Here is a 22,980-nt window from a genome sequence, read left to right as displayed (position 1 = left end):
ATTAGTAATTACACCTCATTATGATAAACAAGTTTTTAAAATATTTCCATTGAGATGTTTATACATAATGGGCTTTTTGGTTGCATACGTATATTGTTAAAAAAGTAGAAGTAATGTTAAATGATGTCACTCACTCATCAAACAGAAGAGTGGAAGAGAAATAAATTACGTAAATATCCACAATAATTTTAAATTACTCTAGCTTTATTGACAATTAAATTTTTTGATTACAAAGGTTTGTATTGTCATTTATAAACCAATATATTTATATATCAAATTTGGGAGTAGTGTTAATGGGGTAACCTAAAAATAGTTGATATAGACTTTCCACCTTTTTTTTAGATGTTACGAACTGCACTTGTACCGTTCAAAGAAACCGTTATAGCCCCAAATATATTGAGAACGTTAACATGTAGTTTTGGAAATGTTCAATTCCAAAAAAGAGACCAATCAACTCAACCTGTCCCAGCTGACAGACCATATTCTCCCTTTAAACCAAACAAAAGCAATTTAGGAGAATACGCCTTTGCCCGGCTTGACGATCTTCTCAATTGGGGACGAAAAAATTCTATATGGCCCCTTACTTTTGGTCTAGCCTGTTGTGCTGTGGAAATGATGCACATCGCTGCCCCTAGATACGATATGGACAGGTAGGTTACAAAAACTATAACCTTAATATTGTTTATTATATTTCCATTTATCCATACGAATAAGATAACAGTTAATTCTTTAGATATGGTGTAGTCTTCAGAGCTTCCCCACGTCAAGCAGATGTAATTATTGTAGCAGGCACTTTAACTAATAAAATGGCACCAGCTTTAAGAAAAGTATATGATCAAATGCCTGAACCAAGATGGGTTATTTCAATGGGAAGTTGTGCTAATGGTGGTGGATATTATCATTATTCTTACTCAGTTGTAAGGTAATTGCACTCAAAATTACTATTTTATTTTTACTTCATAACTAATTTTCATTCTCATTTTATGAGAAATTGAAATGACATAATTTTTAGGGGTTGTGATAGAATTATTCCTGTGGATATTTATGTACCTGGGTGTCCTCCAACAGCCGAGGCCCTCCTTTATGGAGTTCTGCAATTACAGAAAAAAGTTAAAAGAATGAATACTTTACAGATGTGGTATAGAAAATAAAAAATTTGTTTGAATTTAGCAAATTAAGTACATCCAATGTTCAAGACCATTTTGATTGTAAATAATTGTCTTTTTTGATTATTGTAAGTCTAAGTGATTTCTGTTGTATTTACTTACAGAAGTGTAATAAATTATTTCGATTCCACATGTTTCCCCAATGCTTTTTTGGGAAAATAAACCTGATATTTAATCTTTTTTTTCAATTCTTGATTATGTGTAAAACATATTTACACAATAAATTGTGTAAGGCTTGAAGGCTTCTTAGACAACTGAGGGTAAATATCTAATCAAATTTCCCGCCTATTTAATCGGAGTAGTTTTTTGGTTAGAGAGATATAAGGCCTGTTGCTGTGTGGTTTAGATTGTATCTATCCATCTCCTCAGAGCTTGCCTTGTAAACAGACCATTTGGAGACATAATAGCAAGAATGGACTTTAGCTCCATTGGTGGTTTTGCTGATCTCAATCTGGCGAGCGACTTTACTTCGTCATTGACAGGCGCGCAAACAAACTGACTCACGAAATCTTGTAGGATTTCCTTACACTCCATTATGTCTAGAGTACACCACTACGGCTTGTATTCCATCATAACAAATACTTCCTATTAGACGACGGTAGCACGCTGATCAAGTTTATTTTGGGGTGTCTTCCTTAGAAACTATTCATTATGGAGCCATGTGTTTACACTTACTTAATATAGGGGTCTTAGTCACTAATCCACTTCTCTCTATCATTAACGGCGCAATTTGGGCACTGCTCATCAAAATAATTTGAAGTAGAAACTGATAATTATATCTTGGGAAACGGGAAAAGAAAAAAAAACAAAACTATGACTAATGTTTCTAATATTATAGAAACAATATTTATTATTATATTACATCACGCGATTCTTTCAGAATCATACACATAAAAAATTGTTTCCTAACAAACATTGAATACAGCACAGTGATTTATCTACATGTTGAAATTTATTTAAAAAGCGTTTATCTACAAGAGATTTTAGAGACCAGTTTGTGTACATATTAAAGGTTCAATATTTGATTTAAAATCATAAAATTAGTCGAGTAATGGTATATGATATATATTTTTGTATGTATTGTGTTAAAAACGATTTATTTTTCCCAAAATAGAATAATATGTTCACAAACTGACCGTTAAAGACTTATTTAATTATAAGCTTACGATGTCACAACTGGGAAGAGAAATCCACAACCCTCGTATGAACCACAGAACATATATTTTGAAATTAATTTCAATAAAATTATTATAAAAACGTTTGTACTGTGGTGCATACATTACAAAGTAAACTGAATAACAAATTAATTAATTAAAAGTCGACTATTGGATAAAAGTTGGTCACTTTCAAGGATAACAACCTAATATTAGTTGTTTTAAAAATAGATTCCAATTTCGAAAAAAAATTTGATGAGTACAATGGCTCATCACTTATAAGAATATAATTTTTTTTGCAAGTACCGAGTAATTTGAAAATACAAACGTTTAAAGTGACCAATATTCAAACATATGATAGAGTAATGAAGATAAATCAAAATTCAATAAGAACATAATTTTGGAAAGTATAAAAGTTTTGCAAAAAATAATGAAAACAAATGTTAATAATATGTTTGGAGAAATAGGATGTAATATTAGGACTGAGGTAAACGACAAAATATATATTTATTCTAGTTGAGTTGAAAACATTTTTTTGTTTAACATTTTGATTTTTCTTCACTTCTCATATGTATACCACATATATAAATAAAAAAACACAACTATAGAAGAATGAAGATGATTAGTCATCAGTCTTAAATAAATTACCTAAAAAACATATATACAAAATAAATTAGGATAAAAAGAAACAAAAAAAATGCTAAATAAAAAACGGCATATAACATGAACTTTCAATTTTACAATTAATAATCTTCAAATGTCCATAAGCTTTTTTTGTATATTATTTACAATAACTCTTTAGGCAGTTCTGAATACTTCTCCTACATGAACAAAACGACAAGTCTAATACAATCAAATATTTTTCTTTTACCACCACTGCATCACCACCATCGATTCAATGTACTGGACGAGCCAATAAAGCCTTAAAGGATATTATGAATAAAATGATCCTTTAAGAAGGTTCTTTTAAAAAGTTTGACTCAATATTTCCATTATTTGGATTTATATTAATTTTTAAAGGATAACAATGATAGAATTCATATTTTCAAACTTTGAACCCCCATATCTCGGTTACAACAATATTTAAACCATTCTCAATATTTTTATAAATAAAATGAAAGTTTAATCCATTAATATTAATTGGCTCACTTACAAAATAGCTATAGAATGAACACTGAATGATAAAAATGCTTTAATAAGAGATAAGAACACTATTCAATGACAAAATGGATACGAAATGAACAGAAACAGTATCAAGTGATTTTTGGTACTTCAAAATGATCATCATAATGAGTTTTATTCAAATTAATTTGTAAAATGGTATTTCAATAAAAAAATTAGGTAGAGGATATTTCTTATTAGGAAAAATTTTAAAGGAACAAAAATAACATACTACCCTTTTATTTTTAATCTAGCCTTCTATAATTTTGATGTTTCGATCCTGTATTAGTAGACATAATTGAATACTAAGTGAACATAGTCAACGGAAAGTGAATCTGATTTCTTATAACCAAACTAAAGGTTTTTCCAGGACTTAATTATTGGATTATTACTTTTTTTCTATTTTAATAAGAACACAAGAACTTATTCAATCAATTAGCCTCTTCATTGGCTCGCTCTGTATGTTTTACAACGCTAATTAAAGCTTAACTATCATATTATAATGCAATATCAAATTTTCCTTATTATTATGTACAAAAATGGTGTGCAACTATTTCAAGAGAATCACGACATTTACATAAATTACAATTTTTACATTTAATGCACCTCAGGTTTTCTTTTTTTTACGATATCAAATTTAAAATCTGTTAAAGGGAATCACAGGTTAAAGTTCTAACGGCTTTTATGAAATGTAAACAAATTATAGCATTTTATATTTAATTCAATGAAAATAGTAATGACGTAAATGGCAAAAAACTGATACAACGGCAGTCCCAAAATTAAACCAAAATTTGTTTTCGCCATTTTGCTACAAATTCTTAGCAGCATTGGGTGCAATATGTCCTAGAGGCACTATTAGACAATAAATTTTTGAAAATTTGTTTGGACAAGCTCTAGCTGGTACTACACTACATGATAATACAGGTTTTTATGTCAAAATTGAACGATTTGGCTTCGACAAGAAGGTGATACATGCCGTACAGCCCTTGAAACGATTCAATTACTACATGAAAAATTTTTTGGTAGAGTACTATTTTGTTAATGTTCAGTTCAGAAATATTTCCCTCAATGAATAATTTTCAAAGGATTATTTGAACTTAATGTCATCGAACCCACTACCACCCTTGAATTACAGGGCGAAAATTAACACTGTATCAGTGAAATTTAGCCACAGCTTGAAAAAACAGTATTATTAGGGAAAATGTTGGTAGAATACCAGCGAAATATTATTTCAGAAATATGCAATAAAAAATAATAATCTAAAGACTAAAAAATATATCTTCAATTTGTTTAATTTTGAGACATCCTTTATAGAATGGATTAAAACAATAAATATACTTTTAGGTCCTTTTACATGGTCATATTAGTTCTCAATTCAGTCTCAGTCGAAACTAATGTTTTTAAAAGATATCCCCGTTTAGGTTCTATTCAATGCTGTTGTCCGTTTGTGTGCAGTGTTTGGTTTGTGCCCCATGTACTAATCTGAATCGCATTCAAATAGTTATTAGTATTGCACATACCACTTATATAATAATCTCGCAACATTACATATCAAGACTGGCTCATTACAGTAGCTTGAGCTTTAAAGCTGAAGAAACCGATAAAAAAAGAAGACGATGAACTAAAGCTTAGTACTTCGACATTTGCGTTCCTTCGACATAAGAACAACCTGACGCGACAGGAATTTTTAGAACTGAAATAGGTCAATTGCCTCAGAACGTACTCTGGATGCATATCAACAAAACAATAAGTACAAGTTCTGGATGTGTTCCAAATAAGTCAATTGCTTAAAAAAGTGATCAGGATGTGCACCAACAAGCCACATTCAAAAACACGCACTGCATGTGTACTTATCCCGTCAGTTCTTCGTCTCAGTTTGGTTTCCTTTCAGTATTTTTCACAGTTTAACTGATACTGAACTGATATGTAAAATGATATTTTAATATATAATACAAAAAGTAGAACTAGATTATTCGATATTGAAAAAGGTGGTCAATACCCAAATTCTTAGTTTAAATATTGAAATCAATGTTTACATTTCAGGAAGCAACAGTGGTACCTTCGACATTTCGACATTTAAGGTAATAACTACATTGTTGGGATAATGAAAAATTGATGTATACAGGTATGTCTTGATTGAACAAAAAAGAATCTAAAATATACTTACATTATTTTCATAAATGCTGATAACTTCAAGTGAATCGTTTATTTTTGAAAGGGTGTCTATCATATTCTGACAATACTCAATTAATATATTTGAACAAGCCCTATTGGGTTGAATAGAAAGGAAGAAGTGGGGTTTGGCGTCCCAAAGAAGCTGGTGTTTATGGTTGGAATGATAATGAGGAACGCCTCTGGCAGAGTAAAGGTATCGTAGTCTCTAAGCACAGTTTTTACACGCGTCAGGGAGACTCACTAGCGACGACAGTGTTCAATTTCTCACTGAAAGGTGTCGCAATGAGCATCCAAACGAACCATAGAGGAATTATTTGCAATAGGCTTACACAGCACTTCACTTATGTGGATGATCATGGCACGAACTACTTGGGAGTTCGAGCAATCAGGTGAAGTAAGAGGACTCAAAATCAATGTACAGAAAACCGATCTCCCAAACCACGTTTTAAGTCCCTGTGTGCCACCAATTCAAATATCTTGGGGCCTTGATAACTGAAAATAATGACGTGACAACGGATATTCTGTGCAATTCAGAGAGCGTTCAAGTTTAGAGGGCTTTCACAAACGTCAAAGCTCACAATTTACTAGACAATAATGCGAGATATGGACTACGACGACGACAAATGAGCGGATTTTAAACTGATGGGAACGGAAGATCCTACGAAAGATTTTTAACCTTGTTTGCGAGAAAGGTGTGTGGAGGATCTAAAGGAATGCTGAGCTGAGACAGATGGCGTTCATCCTGGGGCGTGTCTGAGGTGGCTGGGACACGTGGAGAGGATGCCTACTGATCGATATCTGCGCAGAGCCTTGTATAGTTCTTGAGAGGACGATGACTAAGTGGAAAACATCGCCTTTTGCTGGTTGGCGGTTCTGATTCAGTTAGAGGTTCGACGTTGGAGGCACCATGCTCAGGACAGAAAAGATTGGCAGTCGATTGTTGAGAAGGCCCTGGTTCTCAAAGGACCGTAGCGCCGGTTAAAGAAGAAGATTGAACCAATAAGATCATGAAGGATACTAAACTTTATGTTTCTCTATCTTTCTTAGTGCTATAAATTACATAAATTAGAAAACAAAGGTGGAATTACTGTTTCTGCTTTTATAATTCGAGGTTTCATCTCCTTAAAGAACGTTTAATGTTCCAGATGCAGTCTACAAAAAGTATAATTCCTTATTATATATATATATATATATATATATATATATATATATATATATATATATATATATAAAATTATATAACGTAGACATCCTGTATACAACTCAATTGTATATGTATATATGCATTAATCTACACACACATATAAAACCATTGCAAAAATATGTTCTGGGATCTATTGCTAGTCCCTTTTGATTATGCTATATGAGATCATAAAGTTAAAATTAAAAGTTCCTAAAAAATGTGGTCGCTAATATTTAAATTTTTGAAAATCTTCTGGAGGTTACACCTTCAGGTAAAATTGTTTTTAAAAGCTGATATATTGTTTAATAATTCATGTTTAAAATGTTTCATTCGAGATGCTAAAGTTTTAGTAGTCGAAATGTACAATTGTTTGATCTATTGCAGTATTCATATAGGGGCGAAAACAAAAAAGATGCTTCGACTCTCTACCTTATTGATTTTTCTCGACAACTAAAATCACCGATTTTACAGTTTTTAAACAATATAAATAAATTTTGGTCCCTAAAATATAATGTACACTTTCCTTCAAACTTTAGCATCTTCCACTTGAAACACTCGCGATTTTAATCACAATTATAATATTTGAAAACAATATTTTTTTTGATCCACCATATATATCTATATAAAAAAAATTGAAAAGTCTTTAGAAGATGGCACAACAGAACACTATTTTAGAAAATTTTTTTTCTTTCGGCCCACAAATATATTGTTTAATTCAGCTTACACATTTATAAATATCGAAAAAGCATTTGACATAATTATAAATATTAGAATATCTCAAATATGTCAAAAACTGTCACAAACTGAGATTGTTTTAATTGAATTTTGATCTTTCTATTATTTTTTCCTGCCTATAGTGATATAAATAAATTTTTATAAAATAAAATCTCGCCAACAAATTAATTTTGATCTTAGTATCAAGTGCCATCTTCTTTAATTTTGGTGCTTCGATATCTTTTACAACGTTTCGTATTTTAAGAGTCCTTCATCATCAGCCTTTACAATATTTTGTCGATGCTATCGAGGTTCCTCTTTCTTGTGTAGATCCGTAGGTGGAGTTATGCTGATCTTGTGACTGGTTGGAGGAGGTGGAGGACCAGGACCCGGTACTGTTCTTAAGTGCATCAGCGCGGGATCCTTAAAATGAAAAATTAATGCTCTCAATTATATTTTTAAGTAACCAAATATACTCTCCAGCAACATTTAGCTGACACTTTCCATAAACAACTCTTTTACTGTTTTTTTTTGTTTCCGCACAATTTTTAAATAAAATAAATTTTTTGTTAAGCAAAACATGTAAATTTGCTAAAATTTAAGAAATGGTATGTAGTAATATTAATGTGGTCCACAGTGACTTGTCATCTTAATATCAGAGATGTACAAAATATCTGGAGTACAAAAAGAAAAATATTTTTAAATTAAGTATTTCAGATACAAGATAATTTCGAGAATAGTATCTGACATATTAGATACAAATTAAGTATCTAGTGAATATTTCTTAAGATGAAAATACTTTTGTGAGAAAATGAGATTTTATTTTCATGAATTTATTTTTGACAACTGCTATTGATGTTATTTACAAATATCGTTGAAATATGACAATACGAAATATTATATTTTTAAATAAAAGACATTTTTCTTCGATGAGGCCTTAGAATTATACCCCTAGAAGAAAAGAGTCATTCCACAGGAGCAGAACTCGGCAAACAGGTGTTATATTTCAAAAATATTTTTTTATTGTAGGGTAAGTATTTAAGCTAATGTTTTCATTATTAATGCTTCTAAATATTCTTAATTTAGGTCTCTTCTGTTTTAAAAATAGTTTTTTTTTTAAATAATTTTTGAAAGATTGATAAAAAATCAAGAACATCTAGTCTCTTGAGTAGTTTCTTTTTATATCTCTCTCCAACTTTTGTTTTTCAGATCAATTAATTTTTCGTGTTTCAGTCAAGATAATTCTTATGCATATCCCCTACTGTCTTTTGGTACCCATTCCATTTTAGGGAATGGATGTGATATTGAGGCTCAAATTGCATCATTTTCTGCAGACTCCAGCTGCAAAAACTTTTTGAAACGTCTATTTAGGTTTTTTTCAATGACATTAAGGAACCTGTAGATATTGAGTTAATACCTACAGAATAATTCATTTCAACAGTTCATTGTTGGTATTACCATATCAAAAAAGTATTTAGATTAATTACAGGACACTATCCTTGCATAATGCATCGAGTGCAGATTCTCTGAGAAGAAATTAGCTTGTTTTAGAATGCCTTATCATTAAAAAAAATCTTCAAATATGTGAAAAACATTTTGGAAAAATTCTACTTTACATATTATACTCAACTTTAGATTAACCGTAAAGAGATCACAATGCAAGAAATAGTATGAGCGGTTAAAAGCCCTGAACTCTATCCAATAGAGCTTTTTTAAAAGTAATTGATAATGGATTATGAACTTTATCAAGTTTATACCACAATTTACAAGAACCCCCTTTTAAATTCATTAATAGTTTGACCAAAATTAAATAATTTGAAACAAATTTATTGAAATTGGAAGATCCAAGCTTCGATTTTGCTGGAGAATATATATATAATAAAATAAAAGTAGACAACTTAGTGAAGTAATTTCTTGACGGCTTACCTTGGGTCTTAGCTGGCTAGGATGATGAGCACCGTATGCCCCGAAGAAACTCGCTCTTTCCCTTTCTTCTTGCGCTCTCATGGCATCCATGATTGGATTGTAAGTATATCTGTAGAAGGGATCTGCGGGCGGTACACCCCAATGTGTCGTAGGGGTGTGATACGGGTGAGGAGGTAAAGCGTGTGAAAGCATTCTCGAACGATCCAACACCGAAGCTGGAGGTCCTGGAGGTGGAGGTGGTAAAGAACCCGGATGCCTTAAGAACGGGTTGTACCTGTAATTGTTATTTCTTTTGAGACTTTTTATTTTATTTGTTTTCTAACTGAAATTTTAAAAAGATATTTAGAAAAAACTATTTGAAATAAATACCTAGGGTCAGATCTAGCCATTATATCCTCTTCTTTTATTCTGGGTTCTTCTTTTACTCTAATTTCTGATAAGTCGCCGTTTCTCAATGGTGATCGGTCTCTTATTAACGGTGCTTGCATCTTAGCTGTTTCCGCCAACCGTTGTTCTTGCAAAAGTCTTTCCCTTTCTCTTTCCCTTTGCCTTTCCAATTCTCTTCTTTCCATTTCTCGTTTTTCTCTTTCTTTTCGTTCTCTTTCGCGTTGTTCTTGTTGCTATAAATAAATATTTAGTTAATCAAAAAACAAAACAAAAATTTTGTTTCAAACTTACCTGTTGTTCTAATCTTCTCTGTTTTTCTTCACGTTCTCTTCTTTCTCGTTCTTCTCGTTCTCTTCTTAGTCTTTCCCTCTCCCTTTCTTCTCTTTCTCTAGCTTCTCGTTCTCTCTGTTCTAGAATCGGATCTGGTTTGATAGTCCAAGGTGCGGGCGGTCCTGGTCCTAAACCCGGCAATGTCGGCGGTAGAGGATTTACGGCCGGCGGGAAATTCGGAATCGTGCGTTGTAATGAACGCCAAGGATCATGGTGAAGTGGTCCTAGTCCTAAATGACTTTCTCTTGCGAAAGGCGACATTGTAAATGGAGATGTAGAAGCCGGACCTAAAGGACCAGCACCATAACGCGTAAATGGCGACATAGTTGAACTACCGGTGAATGGTGATTTACCTACATCAAATAAAATAATTATAATAATCTGTTCTTGCATATGAATATTCAACTTACCCATATGACCTGCTGGTGATGAAAACAACGAACTTGGATGGTGAGTTTGATCGAATCCAGGTGGTCGATGGCTTGATAACGACATTGGGAACGATGGTAGATCGTGAGGCGGTCTAGAATGCACACTAGGAGAGAAAAGGTGCGTCGGCGGCCGAAGAAGATCAGCAGATGATTTCGCAGCGGCTGTAGCTGATGCCAGACTGCCTTTTGCTTCGCCGCTTTTTTGTTGATGGTGATAGATTTCCCATGCCACTCGGACGTGCATTGCGTTCCATTTACCAGTTTTCTGAAGAAAAATATTAATATTTACAATTGCAGAAGACTTTATCAGTAGGCAACGAAGTTTGTTGAAGTAGATGACGAAGTACTTCCAGTTTCATTGGAATAAAGTGAAAATTTATTGATTAAATTATAAAACATTTTATTATGAACGTAATCTCTTGTAGCAGCTTTCGTAGAAAAACATCAAGATGTTTGTATCTTCTTTTATAACATCTTTGGGTCAACAATTCAAATAATTAAATTTGTTCTAATCATAGTTGAACAGCTCACAATGTTTTACTAAGTGATTAGAACTAATAAAATGTGTTAGATTATGAGAAATGAAATGGTTAGAATAATGACCGAAAGCAATGATTGCCCACAAACACAATTATAACAATAATTAATTTGTACCGTTCGAGAAAAAATTTACATACCACAATTTTAGGCTTGGATGGATCTTGAGGGGTCATCGACTGTGGACAAAAAAAAAGCGTTTGTTAGGGGGGCTAATAGCTTAGCGCATGCTTGTGAATGATATACAAATGAAATAATTTCATTATTTTGGTTACTATATATATTTTTGAAACATGTCAAATTTAAATTTTTACATTCTTAAACTTGAAAATGCGATCTTCAATTTGAATCCTGTTCGTATTAGAAGTACGAACCCCAATTTTTTACATCCTAACCTAACCTAAATCTTTAAAAACCGAGCCATTTTTTCAAGTCTGGGAACAGAAAATAATCCGAAAAGCCTGAATCTGGCGAATAGGGTGCATGAGGTAGTAATTCACCAGGCTGGGGTCTTCATAGAGCCTGTACAGTTTGGTGTTATATGATTGTATTTTGTTAGGTTAGGTTATTGCAATAAACTTGAAAATGATAAAATTTTTGATAAAAAGAATATTTTCAAACATAGGAATCATATTTTCAGTAAAAAAATGTTTTGACATATTTCAGGATTTCTCATAAATATGTACAGTAACTGAAATGAAGAATTTATTCCATTTTGCTTTCGCACACCGTATAATGGTATGAATTGCATCCCACATGATACACGTATATATAATTTTTTACATATCTATTACCATAAAAATTAGTTAGCTATAAAACAATTTGATGAATGTATCTCAAATATTCATCTTTCTAAATAATTTCTAAATATTTTTGAAATGTTGACCATAAGCAATATGACCAAACAGAAATCTTGCTGTGAATGGAGTACGGATGGATTTGTATGGAAATAATGGATAGATGTGGTTAATATGAAGCAAATCGTATGATACTGTATCATTTTTAATAATGGACATATTATTATGAATGAAATATTTAATGTATCAAAACCTTTACTTACATCAAACATTTTAATCAAGAAAATGTGTTATAACTAGGCCCGCAAATGAACTTTTTCTACTGGCTGGAATAGTCAGACGACTTATTTTATTTCAAATTTTCTCCTCAGTCCAAGGGACCGTTTTTAAATATATTTTATATTTTGGATAGACTGTCCTGGGTCATAGAAATCCGATTTTTTTGCATGATCAACTCCTTGGTAATACAGAAAACTTTACTTACTAGGACTGCCCTGGGCATTGGGGAAAGCTTTAGTTTCAACTTTCCCTCGGACGCACAAAAAACATCATTTTTTGGCACTTTTTATTTCAAATAAATTTTTCCTTTATTTTACTTGGATCCACACCCCATATATGGAGTGTAAAATGACCAAAAAGAGTTTTTGGGCCCAAGGGAAAGTTTATCAAGTTTGGTAGGGGCTCAACGCGTTAAACAGCTGCTTCAGATCAAGTCTATAATTTTAAATGATGAATTTTGAGAGAATAAAAATAATATATAGAATAAAAGAAAACCATTTTAGGTATTTATCATATATTCAAAGATTTTTATTTCAATATAATTCCAGTTAATAAATCCGACATTTCAACCGGATGCAAAGTTTTAATTGGGTATGTGAAAAAAATATAATTTACCTTTGGTTGGAACGTAGGCAGATGATTTGGTGGTACAAAAGGCGTTGGTCCTGTAGTTATTCCCGGATGCATCAAACTTGGAGTGTATCCCGGATAAGTTCCAGGTAAGCCGATATTTTGTCTGTAGAACGGCGAATCAACACTACCAAGCTTAGGAATGTCCTTAAACTAAAACAAATTCAATAAGATTATCGAATAATTTTTTAAATTATGTTTTTAAATCGACTTGATTCTAGGTCTCATCTTTTATAAAATTAGTTTTTTTTTTTTAATAATTTTTGAAGATAGATAAAAATTTTGACGTTTCGACTACTTTCAGTCTTTATCAATAAATGATATTGACACTTTGCTTATTCATATTACTCAATAGATCGGTTACATCATGAATATCAAAATAAAAATAAAGTCAAAATGGAAATTTAGTTTATCATCTCAAAAATATGTAGTAGTAATCAATTAAATTATTTGTAGTTTTATTAGAATTAACAATATTGAGCTATAAATTTTTTATAGCTTTCTGTGAATCATTTTTAAACATTATCTTTTTTGTATATCAGATTCTGTTGCAAAAATGTTTGAATCTACATAATTGAATTTATGTTTTTTTTTTCATATTACATAATTCGTTTATGCAGTTTTATTTTTTTTATCGTATTGATGACCTTTAAATCTATTTTCTAAATACTGAGATGTCTGTCCTACTTACACTACTTTCTCGTCGTCTTGCAAGGGGCTCCACCGGTGTTAAAGACTGCAAAAAAAATTTGTTAGAACATACCAAAAAGATTTATTACTAAACAAGAAAATGTTTTCTCCTTATAAACAATTCTCAAATCATTAGATAAATGTACATTATGAGACCAACTTATAGACGACTCTGTATATGAGTAAAAGAATTGTTTAGATATTGGTTAGGAAAAAATTATTGCTGTTTGTGGTAGCAAACCAATATCGGTCTTCACAAGATCACAATGATTATAATTTTAGATGGTTCCCCTTAAAAAAGCGTCCCTAGGACTAAAATTATGGTCTGACAATGAATACATAAGTATTCGAAAGGTCGGAAATATATTAGAATTAGTACACTTCGGTTTTAATTTTGCCACAATCTCACTACGATAAAGATTATACATATACAGTACTAGAAAATGTATTTTTAAATTATAGATGTTGATAGATGAAGATTTAATTGAAAATTGTCTACGGCCTTTTGATAAATTTAAACCCGATACACTATACAGAGCATTGATTTTCTAATGAAATATTTTATTAATGTGAAAGTGACAGCGTTAAATTCTATTAGCAACCCTTAACAATGAATTAAATATGAGTAGTTTTGTAGGTATATACATATATAGAGGGGTAGTTCACTAATTGGTCTGTAATTAACCCATCTGTTATACAAGCTTGTGAATTGTGTTGTTAAACATGTAGATAGTTGAATGTGGTTAGAATATGTATACACAATTACCAGTAAGTAACAATATTGAATAAAGTTTGAAGTGTCTACATACAAATAAGTGAACAGAAACACATTGATACTATTTTTATATCGAATGGATTAATCTAATCATATAAAATCGATTTTGTTAACAAAGTATTAAATATAAATGAAAAATTTTTATTGAAAATTTCGTTTATTTTCATATTATTGATATACATGTTGAGAATTTAATATACAGCATTGAAAAAGTGACATTGAAAAGTTGTGCTGTCTATTAAATTCAATTTTCCCATTAAATATTAATAATGAAATATATTTAACATTTTACTGCAATTATTCGAACTTGAGATTTACTTTAATTGACTACTCGATAATATTTATACAGGTTCATAAATAATTCATCGGTTTTTATCACAAAAAACTATTATGAACACACAAGGTTATTAAAATTGAACATGTTTTTAATTTTTTTATTAGTAATTTTTATAATAAAAGTTATTAAAATAACTAGTTTTTAGAATTTTCTTACCAATTGAGACGGGTATAAACTGGAAGCGGCCGGTGGCGGTAATAACGATGTCGTATGTTGATGCACATGTGTGTGATGATGTTGATGTTGATGCATTTCCGTTCTCAAATATGGCGGTGGTGCTACTCCTAAACTTCGATCTTGTGACGCCAAAAATCTACTATCTAGCTCCCTCCTCAACATGTCAGCTTGATCTAAAAATTAAAATAAAGAGTTAGAACGGTGAAAATAATTTACATTCATTTATTTATAAGTTGTACATTAACTTCTAATGGTGTAATAGGGATACCATCGCCTGGGTTTTCCCAGATTTCATCTAATTTAGGGAACATCAGGTGAGCTCACTGGTGGGGTCTCATTTATAGCCCGTATTTGGAAAATGTGGACCGACAATACTTTCCACAAACTGAAAAAAAATACCAAAGCCTCAACAGCAGACGCGGATCCATCATCTCAAAATTTTATAATTTTTTTACCACTCACACAGTATGAAATAAGAATCAAAGTTTTTAAAGAATTATGTGAAATGAAAGAGAGAGAAAGAGCATCTGTTCCCCCTCAAAGAGCCATTGGACCTAGACGTTGGTGATGGGATCCAGAAACCTCTTCGGAAAACCTCTTCTCCCCCGGGGGCTTTGAGCAAACCATCACGGCTTGGCGCAAACTCACTGGTGCGGAGAAAAAAATTAAAAAGAAAATCCTAATGTTGTCTCGACCTCCAACCTTCCTCTACTCAGCCAGAGGTGGAGGTAAAACCCCATCGAACAATGTTATACAATTTCATGAACAGTAGGGCTCGTGCTGGCTACGCGAAATCTAGAGGTTTCCTGTTCTATCTAATAATTTAATATTACAATACTTACTTGTAGGATATTTATTGGTCTGGAACAAACTTTCGGCCGAAAATGGATTGGGATTTGCTGACGGTATCGCTGAAGGCACTGCCATGGGGCTAGCCCTCGAAACGGGAGGCGGTAAAGGTGCTGCGAACATGGGAGTTGTCGGGAATGATGAGTGAAGAGGGGGTGTTGGTCTTGGAGGGGCGGGACTGTGTTGTGTTGGGGGTACTGCCGCAGTTACCGCCGTTGGAGCGATTGATTGCGTATTGGACGTCCATGGTTTGCTCAAATTACTTGGTGCTAGACTAGAAGACACTGTGGTGGTGGGAGGGGGACAGCTGAGTGTCGTCGTTGCGTTACTGGTACGACTAAGGCTACTGACATTACTGTAAATAAAACGTTAATATGTTTGTTAATAATTATTTTTATTTTTTGGTTTTACTTGTAAAATAATAGTTTCCAATTCTTGTTTTCCGAATTAATATCATTTTGAGAAATCTTTTATAAATAAAGATTTCCTTGACAAAATTTATAACAATTTAGGTTATGTTTCGTTCGATGAGGGATTGGAACCTCCGATCTCCGTGTTGGAAATTAAGCACTTCGACAACCTTACCAACTACACCGTTATGAAGTTTCGACGAGATGTATATAATACTAGTATTATTGCGGGGGGCGTTTTATTTTAAATTTCTCGTACATCGAACGTTCGACGCTTTTTTAATCGATACCACCTACAATTCGTCAAAGTGCTTAATTTCCAACACGGAGATCGCAGGTTCGAATCCTCTGTCGAACGAAATTTTCATGGAAAATGATACTTTCTCTTAGTCCAAAGGAAAGTTGCAAATAAATAAACTCATATGCGGGCGAAGATAATATGTGAGTGTTGAAAAGGAATTTAAAACTGTGAACTAGTATATACGAGGGTTGGGCCATAAGTCATGGCAAGGAAGTTCCGCAGGCGAGGTGTGCATGTAGAACAATAGATGGCACCATGTTAGTTGGTAGTAGTTTGGTCAGTTGGTGATTTGCGTACAATATGTCAGTCAGTTCGCAAAGTGATGATTTGCTTATTCACTATTCACCATTCAAATTAATAGAGAGACATAGTATTAGTTTAATTTGCTTTTTTTTGTGATTTTCAGAAAATGAAAGGTTTTGATCACCTAGATAGGGGCAAAAGCTTTACACAATTAATTATTAATAATTTTTATTAATGGAATAATAATTAAACACAATATATTTAAATTTTTTTAGAATCCCATCAATGATGGCTATATAGCAATAGCTATAAATTACGTATATTGTGGTTTCTCACTATAAATTATTATAATGGTAGTATTAAAAACGGTTAGAATTGTAGAAGCATGAAAAATTATACACATCTACTAATTAAATATTAATATATTCGATAATAAAGATACATTAGTGGGAATATTATGTTATTTCGAATGTAGATGCTGTTTGCATAAACTATAAGGTTTTTATTATGTTATAACAATATTTAATTAGAGATAAAAAATTTTCTGTGCATTAAATTTCCATAAATAATAATTATTTTCAACATTTTATTAGAGGAATGGAATTTTTCAATTTACTACCGATGTTATTGATTGATACAACATTGTATGGAACACATCACCCGATAAGTCATGTGACTAACTAAAATAAACGATTTTTTGGAAAAAAAATCGATTTTATTCATCACTTTAAGAGCAATACGATCATTCCAACGCTTCTCTAACTTGTCGATGCTTTGATTGCAGAAGGATTTGTCTTTTGCCTCAAAATAGGCTTCAGCCTCAGCAAATGCTTCTTCATTTCAGCTGAATTTGTTACCGGCGAGCATTTTTCTGAGATTAACGAATAGCAGTAGTCACTGGGGGGCAGATCTGGATAATACGGTGGATCAGAAAACAATTCAAAGCGTAATTCGTTCAATTTAACTATTGTTGTCAATCGGTGCATTATTTTGTTGAAATAGTAGTTTTTTCTTTGATATATGAGGCCGTTTTTTCTTGATTTTTGCATTCAAACAATTCAACAGCTCGCTATTGATTGTCTCTACCTTTTAGTGATAATCGACGAACAATATTCCATGCACATCCCCAAAATACTGGAGCCATAACTTGACCAGTTGACTGTTCTGCATTTGGACGTGGTTCACCGGTTGCAGTACACTCAGATGATGATCGTTTTGATTCCGGAATGAAGTGAAGGATCCGTGTTTCATCCATTATCACATATCGATGCATAAAATTTGATTTAAAGGGGTAAACATGACAAACACTGCTCTGAATCATCAACACGTTGTTGTTTTTGATCAACTGTGAGTAAACGAGTAAAAAGCTTTATCATGATCAAACGTTCATGGATAATTATAAACACAGTACCTTCTAATATCTTTAAGGCCTCAGCTATCTCATACAATTTCAATTTACGATTAGATATAACCAATTCGTGGAGATTTTTTATATTTTGTGGAGTAACTACCTCAATTGGTCGAGCAGAACGTTCACCGTCATCGGTGTCTGTAGGACCACGTTTAAATTTCAAGATGTGGAATAGCTTTACCTGTCTATGCTTCCAGCAGAAGTAGTTTGATAAGTTTAAACGAGGCAAAATGATCATCGAGGACGATAGACAGGCAGTAGAGACTTGGAAGAGGCTCTCATCGACGAAAATATCAAAAAAAATCAATAATTTCCGATAGTTGTAAAGGGGAGCTGATTGAGATGGAAAGGAACGTGTTGGGACATATCGTGAATGAATATTTGGGAATGAGAAAGCTCTGTACAAAGTGGGTGCCAGGTGAGGTTACAATCGACCAAAAACAACTTTGTATGGATGATCCTGAGCAGTGTTTGGAGATGTTTAATTGATTTATCATTTTACATCGGAGTTAAATCGACAGTCAGTCGAGTGGACCTATTATATTCATTAACTATTTTAAGAAGGAGAAAAATATAAACAGCAATTTTATCAAGTTATGTTATTTGAATGTCGAAATTGCGGAAAAACGGCCCCGCTTGAAGAAGAAGTGTCACAAATCAATGAAAACGATGGCGAAATTGTATGAGTGGGACTTCCTTATCTCCAGATATGAGCTCCAGCGACTCTTTCCTATACTCGGATCTCCAGAGGGTGCTGGATATAAATTATGCGACGACGAAGTGGAAATCGCCAAAATTGAACCGTATTTTGAAACCAAACTGTACTATTTCTGTAACCTACGAACGTTTCAATCCACTTGCTATAATTTTTATCAAAAATATTTGTTAGTAAAGGCCCATTTTTTATTTTTTGTATAGAGGAATTTTTTCCTATCGTCCGAAGGGTAAAAAGTAAAAATGACACAAAAAAAACATTATAATAAAAATAATAGATTGATTCCGGTACTTACCTGTAGCTTTCCCTCTCCCTATTCTCTTTGATGGGACTAGGCCCCCTTTGCTGCATCGGCGGCAACATTTTCTCCCTCTCTATGTGTTGCTGCGGCACGGTTGGTTTGGTCACCGCTACTTGAGGTGGCACTACAGCAACTTGAGGCATTATCACCTGCGGAGGTCCCGAAGGAGCAGTCGCCGCGCTCATTATAGTCGGCGCCACTGCTGTTGCCGTCATAGGCGTAGGGGTCGACATATACGGAGAAGCGGTATGCGGTGGTGGTGCTGACGTTGCTGTCGTTGCGTAAGGTGTATACAACGGAGTTGGCTGAAATAAAAACAAAATTAATCGCGAATTGAATGATGACTCAAGTATATAATATCATTTACCTGATGCTGATAGGAGGCGGGATGATGGTACTGACTTGGGGACGGCGCTACGGCGGCATTGGCCGATGTAGCGACGGCAGGACTTTCCGTTCTCATGCCGAGTCCACCCGGAATTATACTCGACGGATCGAGTGCGGGAGGATGATGAGCTACGGGCGCGGCAGCCGGTTGAGGCATAGTTACAGCCGTCGGGACGCTCGGCATCGTTACCGGAAGCGGTTGAGGTACGACACTGGCTATAGACGTGACTGGTGGTGGCGGTAAAAGTTCTGCAAGTGAAAAAAGAAAGATTGAAAAGAAATGTCTTTAATGATATCAAATAATACAACTTGTTGACATCAGTATGACCTCTTGTATAAACTGGCAATAAGGTTTGGCGCCAAATTATCCAGGTTTCATCGAACGTTGCGGTAAATAAATTTATATACCAGAGAAAAATTGTGTACATTTGAAATTCTACTACGGCAAATCTACTATATCTCGCTTCCGTTACTCATATTTCGCTGTCTTGTCAAGTGCTTTCCTCTTCAACTTCATTTTCAAAGAATTTCTTCGATAGAGAATCTTAATCCGATGGTCGCCCAGTATAATTTGGAGAACTTTTCCAACGCTGGTTGTCGCAGTTTTTGGGCATCCCAAAACCTCCATCGCCAATTTAGCTGAAATAGCCCAGTTTGAATGCGGTTTATCAAAACTTTACAGTTTGAGTCTTCAAACACGGTATCTAAAACCTTTATTATTTGTGTAGGCGTATTGTCGATAGCTAATCTTCAGATTGATGTCGACAACTTTTCAGATAACCCTCATATTACGGTATCTACAGAAAAAATTCGGTTTTTTGGGGCATAGTGAAGCGGAAACTTCAGTATGTCTTATGCAAGTGTATTTTGTCTATATTCCAGGTTCTTAGGAGGTCCAGAAAGATGAAATAGGAACCAAAATCTTGACAAATTGACGGTTAAAATGATACTAAATATCATACAATAAGAACCACTGGGTGTATCACAATAATAAAACATTCATATGACTTGTTAGTGTCTTTATCACCATGAATTTCTACGATTTTTTGGCTTTCTGCGATTGAGAGGAATTTACCGAAGTTTAATTTTATTTTAAAGCGTCCACTGCACTACTCGCTTCGACGTTTCGACGTAGTTAACTGAAGATCGAAGCGCGAAGATGTTCTCCAAGTCTGCACAATTTGCAATTAGGACGTTCAATGTGCAACGTATTCATCACACAAAGCAATTTTACAAAAAAAAAAATGAGAAAACAGAACCAGGAAAATCGAAATGTTCGAGTCCCTTGAGTCCCTAATGAGAATATTGAAGTCTCATTATATAAATTACACACCCTGTACTTATGTGGCCAAAGAGATTACAGTATTTCAATTTTATCGAGATTGACGATAGTTGTACCTACTTCTATTTACGTCGTCGCCGTAAATTTCGATCTATAAATGGTAATAAATAAAAGTATTAACTCTTTTTATTGAATTACGTGGTTTACAATAAAACGACAAGTCTACATTCTTTCTTTTATCATAACATTTCATCACGGCATATTATGTTACCGTATTTAGTTATGATCCAACAAACACCTGTTCGTTTCATATAAAACTTAATGTAAAAGTCTAATTTGATTGGAGCTATAGAGATTGATGCAAGGAAAACGGTCAATTAAGAAAAGTATCGTAAATGGAAATGACATTGTTTTATACGAATTTTTCTAAAGAATTTTATAAAATATGGTCTTAGTGATTTTTACATGCGTCATTAAGTAATTAAAATCATAAAAGTGAAAAATGTAGAACAAGAAATTTAATAAAAAAGCAAAAATAGTCTCTGCATTTGCTACATATTAATAAAAAATCTACAAATATATTAACAGGAAAAGCAAAATCAAAATAAATGATTATCCACTTTAGAAATAATTTCGAAATTGTATTCTGTCGTTCTTCAAAGGAGAAAACAACTACTTTCCTGGCTAATGCCTCGACGAATATTGAATTACATCTCCCATGAAGAGCTTGATGTCAATCGATGTTTCGATCTCAATATCCTAAACGGCTCACAATTATAATGAGTTAGTTTCGACGTTATTACGTCTTATCAAAGTGGTTTAACAACTCCTAACCTAACCTAACCTAACCTAACCTGAGCTGAAGATAACGTCAAAGAGCGTCGCTTGGTTCATGTAGTTAAGATTCGTCAACGAACGCTAACTAACGCCATCCTCACTTCCAACTACGAACCACTGGTCAGGTAGAAATCTAGCGTAGTCGCCGATAAAATAGATGAATCAAATTAAAATAAATGATTCCTATTATTCACCTCTGAAATAACTCCTTACCTTGTATAGTCGGTTTTATGGCGGCCGCAGGCGTTGGAGAAGGCGTTACGACGCTGGCCGCCGACGAAACCGACGCCGATGGAATAGCTTGCGGTGGATGTTGAGGCGGTTGTTGGGCGGGGGCTGGCGACGGTACCGGAATATTTGGAGGTGTCGGCGCCGGTACCGGTGAACTGCTTGTGCCATGGTTCAGACTGGGCAAACTGGGTGGCAGAGCGCCCGGAAATTCGTGTTTCCTCGACGCAGGTGTCGACGCAAATATCACCGAACTGGCGTCAGAACCCTGAAACAATATAAATTGATGTTAGGAAGTTGTTTTCCGGAGAAATGCTTAATGGAAATGTGAAATTGCCATTATTAACGCAACACGAGTCATTGCATTCATTTCTTCGTACTACTTACTACTCGGACTACCTTTTCGTTTACCTGAAATATCCCCGTCCCGAGTTGGCGCATCCTTATTTCAACGGATTAAAAATAGTACAAACGACCAACTGACCTAATGACCCGAGCGTTTTCGTCTGATTAAAACCTTATTGTTTCAAAAAACAAAAACGGGTATATGTAGTTATGAAATGAGTTCGAACGGAATTCTTAATTAGATTCAGTTTCGATTTCGTTCAGTTTTAGATTAACCATTGTTGCATATCATAATCACGATTAATTAATAATAAGAAATTATTCGACGATTTCAATGATGACTGTCATTACTTTCGAGTTGATATAGGTAATTTAAATTTTCGAATGACGTTTCTAAAAACAAAAACATGCACGTACATCAACATAATAATAGATACGTGTGCGCCGGTAATAATCTGATGATAATATAGAACTCGAAGCTATAATCAAAACCCATAATAGGTATATGCAAATAACCACTAGGGAATAATAAAATAATATACCGTTTTATGTATTTAGTGGGATGTACGGTTTGTAATTTACTATAAATTATTTTAATTTACTATTGAATTACTTGTAATAACATGTTGGTAGGATTCGGTTACGGCCTGTTACATTCAGCGGTTGGGCTTATATATTATCGCCTTGCTTTTACTATACCGGTTGTCCTACATTCCAAATATGTTTATTTGACATGATTATTGATGCTTCTTTTCTACTTGTCTAGGAAATTCCGCTAAAATTTACGTCGCAGTTGAGTACTTTGAGTCTTTTACTTACGCT

The 22,980-nt window shown here is 33.5% G+C and overlaps 2 protein-coding genes across 7 annotated transcripts in view; one reads left to right on the top strand and one right to left on the bottom strand.

Moving 5' to 3' along the window:
* Positions 1 to 90: 90 nt before the first annotated feature.
* On the top strand, positions 91 to 1,341 carry LOC130899660 (NADH-quinone oxidoreductase subunit B 2-like). The gene is made up of 4 exons (XM_057809771.1): positions 91 to 235; positions 343 to 650; positions 734 to 922; positions 1,013 to 1,341. Exons 2-4 carry the CDS (start codon positions 343 to 345, stop codon positions 1,149 to 1,151), a joined length of 636 nt encoding a protein of 211 aa, XP_057665754.1. The 5' UTR covers positions 91 to 235; the 3' UTR covers positions 1,152 to 1,341.
* Positions 1,342 to 1,978: 637 nt separating this feature from the next.
* LOC130899657 (autism susceptibility gene 2 protein-like) overlaps positions 1,979 to 22,980 on the bottom strand; it is a 205,264-nt gene continuing 184,262 nt past the window's right edge. For 3 of the 6 annotated variants that reach the window (XM_057809761.1, XM_057809764.1, XM_057809765.1), the window contains 13 exons: positions 21,799 to 22,081; positions 19,447 to 19,715; positions 19,074 to 19,384; positions 15,692 to 16,053; positions 14,829 to 15,022; positions 13,562 to 13,606; positions 12,856 to 13,023; positions 11,305 to 11,343; positions 10,607 to 10,892; positions 10,158 to 10,549; positions 9,849 to 10,099; positions 9,480 to 9,768; positions 1,979 to 7,976 (listed from right to left, as the gene is read on the bottom strand). In XM_057809761.1, the coding sequence (XP_057665744.1) occupies positions 7,857 to 7,976; positions 9,480 to 9,768; positions 9,849 to 10,099; positions 10,158 to 10,549; positions 10,607 to 10,892; positions 11,305 to 11,343; positions 12,856 to 13,023; positions 13,562 to 13,606; positions 14,829 to 15,022; positions 15,692 to 16,053; positions 19,074 to 19,384; positions 19,447 to 19,715; positions 21,799 to 22,081 (3,009 nt within the window). In that variant the 3' untranslated portion in view covers positions 1,979 to 7,856. The remainder of the gene's footprint in view (positions 7,977 to 9,479; positions 9,769 to 9,848; positions 10,100 to 10,157; positions 10,550 to 10,606; positions 10,893 to 11,304; positions 11,344 to 12,855; positions 13,024 to 13,561; positions 13,607 to 14,828; positions 15,023 to 15,691; positions 16,054 to 19,073; positions 19,385 to 19,446; positions 19,716 to 21,798; positions 22,082 to 22,980) is intronic. The other 3 variants (XM_057809760.1, XM_057809762.1, XM_057809763.1) reach the window with 3 other exon arrangements.

Source organism: Diorhabda carinulata, chromosome 11 (assembly GCF_026250575.1).
Source record: "Diorhabda carinulata isolate Delta chromosome 11, icDioCari1.1, whole genome shotgun sequence".
Lineage (NCBI taxonomy): Eukaryota > Metazoa > Arthropoda > Insecta > Coleoptera > Chrysomelidae > Diorhabda > Diorhabda carinulata.
This window is presented reverse-complemented; position numbering and strand designations above follow the sequence as displayed.

Bases quoted from the DNA above. Each gene is read 5' to 3' on its own strand.
- LOC130899660 (XM_057809771.1), top strand. From the start codon at position 343: ATGTTACGAACTGCACTTGTACCGTTCAAAGAAACCGTTATAGCCCCA. The intron at 651-733 runs GTAGGTTACAAA...TTAATTCTTTAG, and splicing joins CCTAGATACGATATGGACAG to ATATGGTGTAGTCTTCAGAG. The intron at 923-1,012 runs GTAATTGCACTC...CATAATTTTTAG, and splicing joins TATTCTTACTCAGTTGTAAG to GGGTTGTGATAGAATTATTC.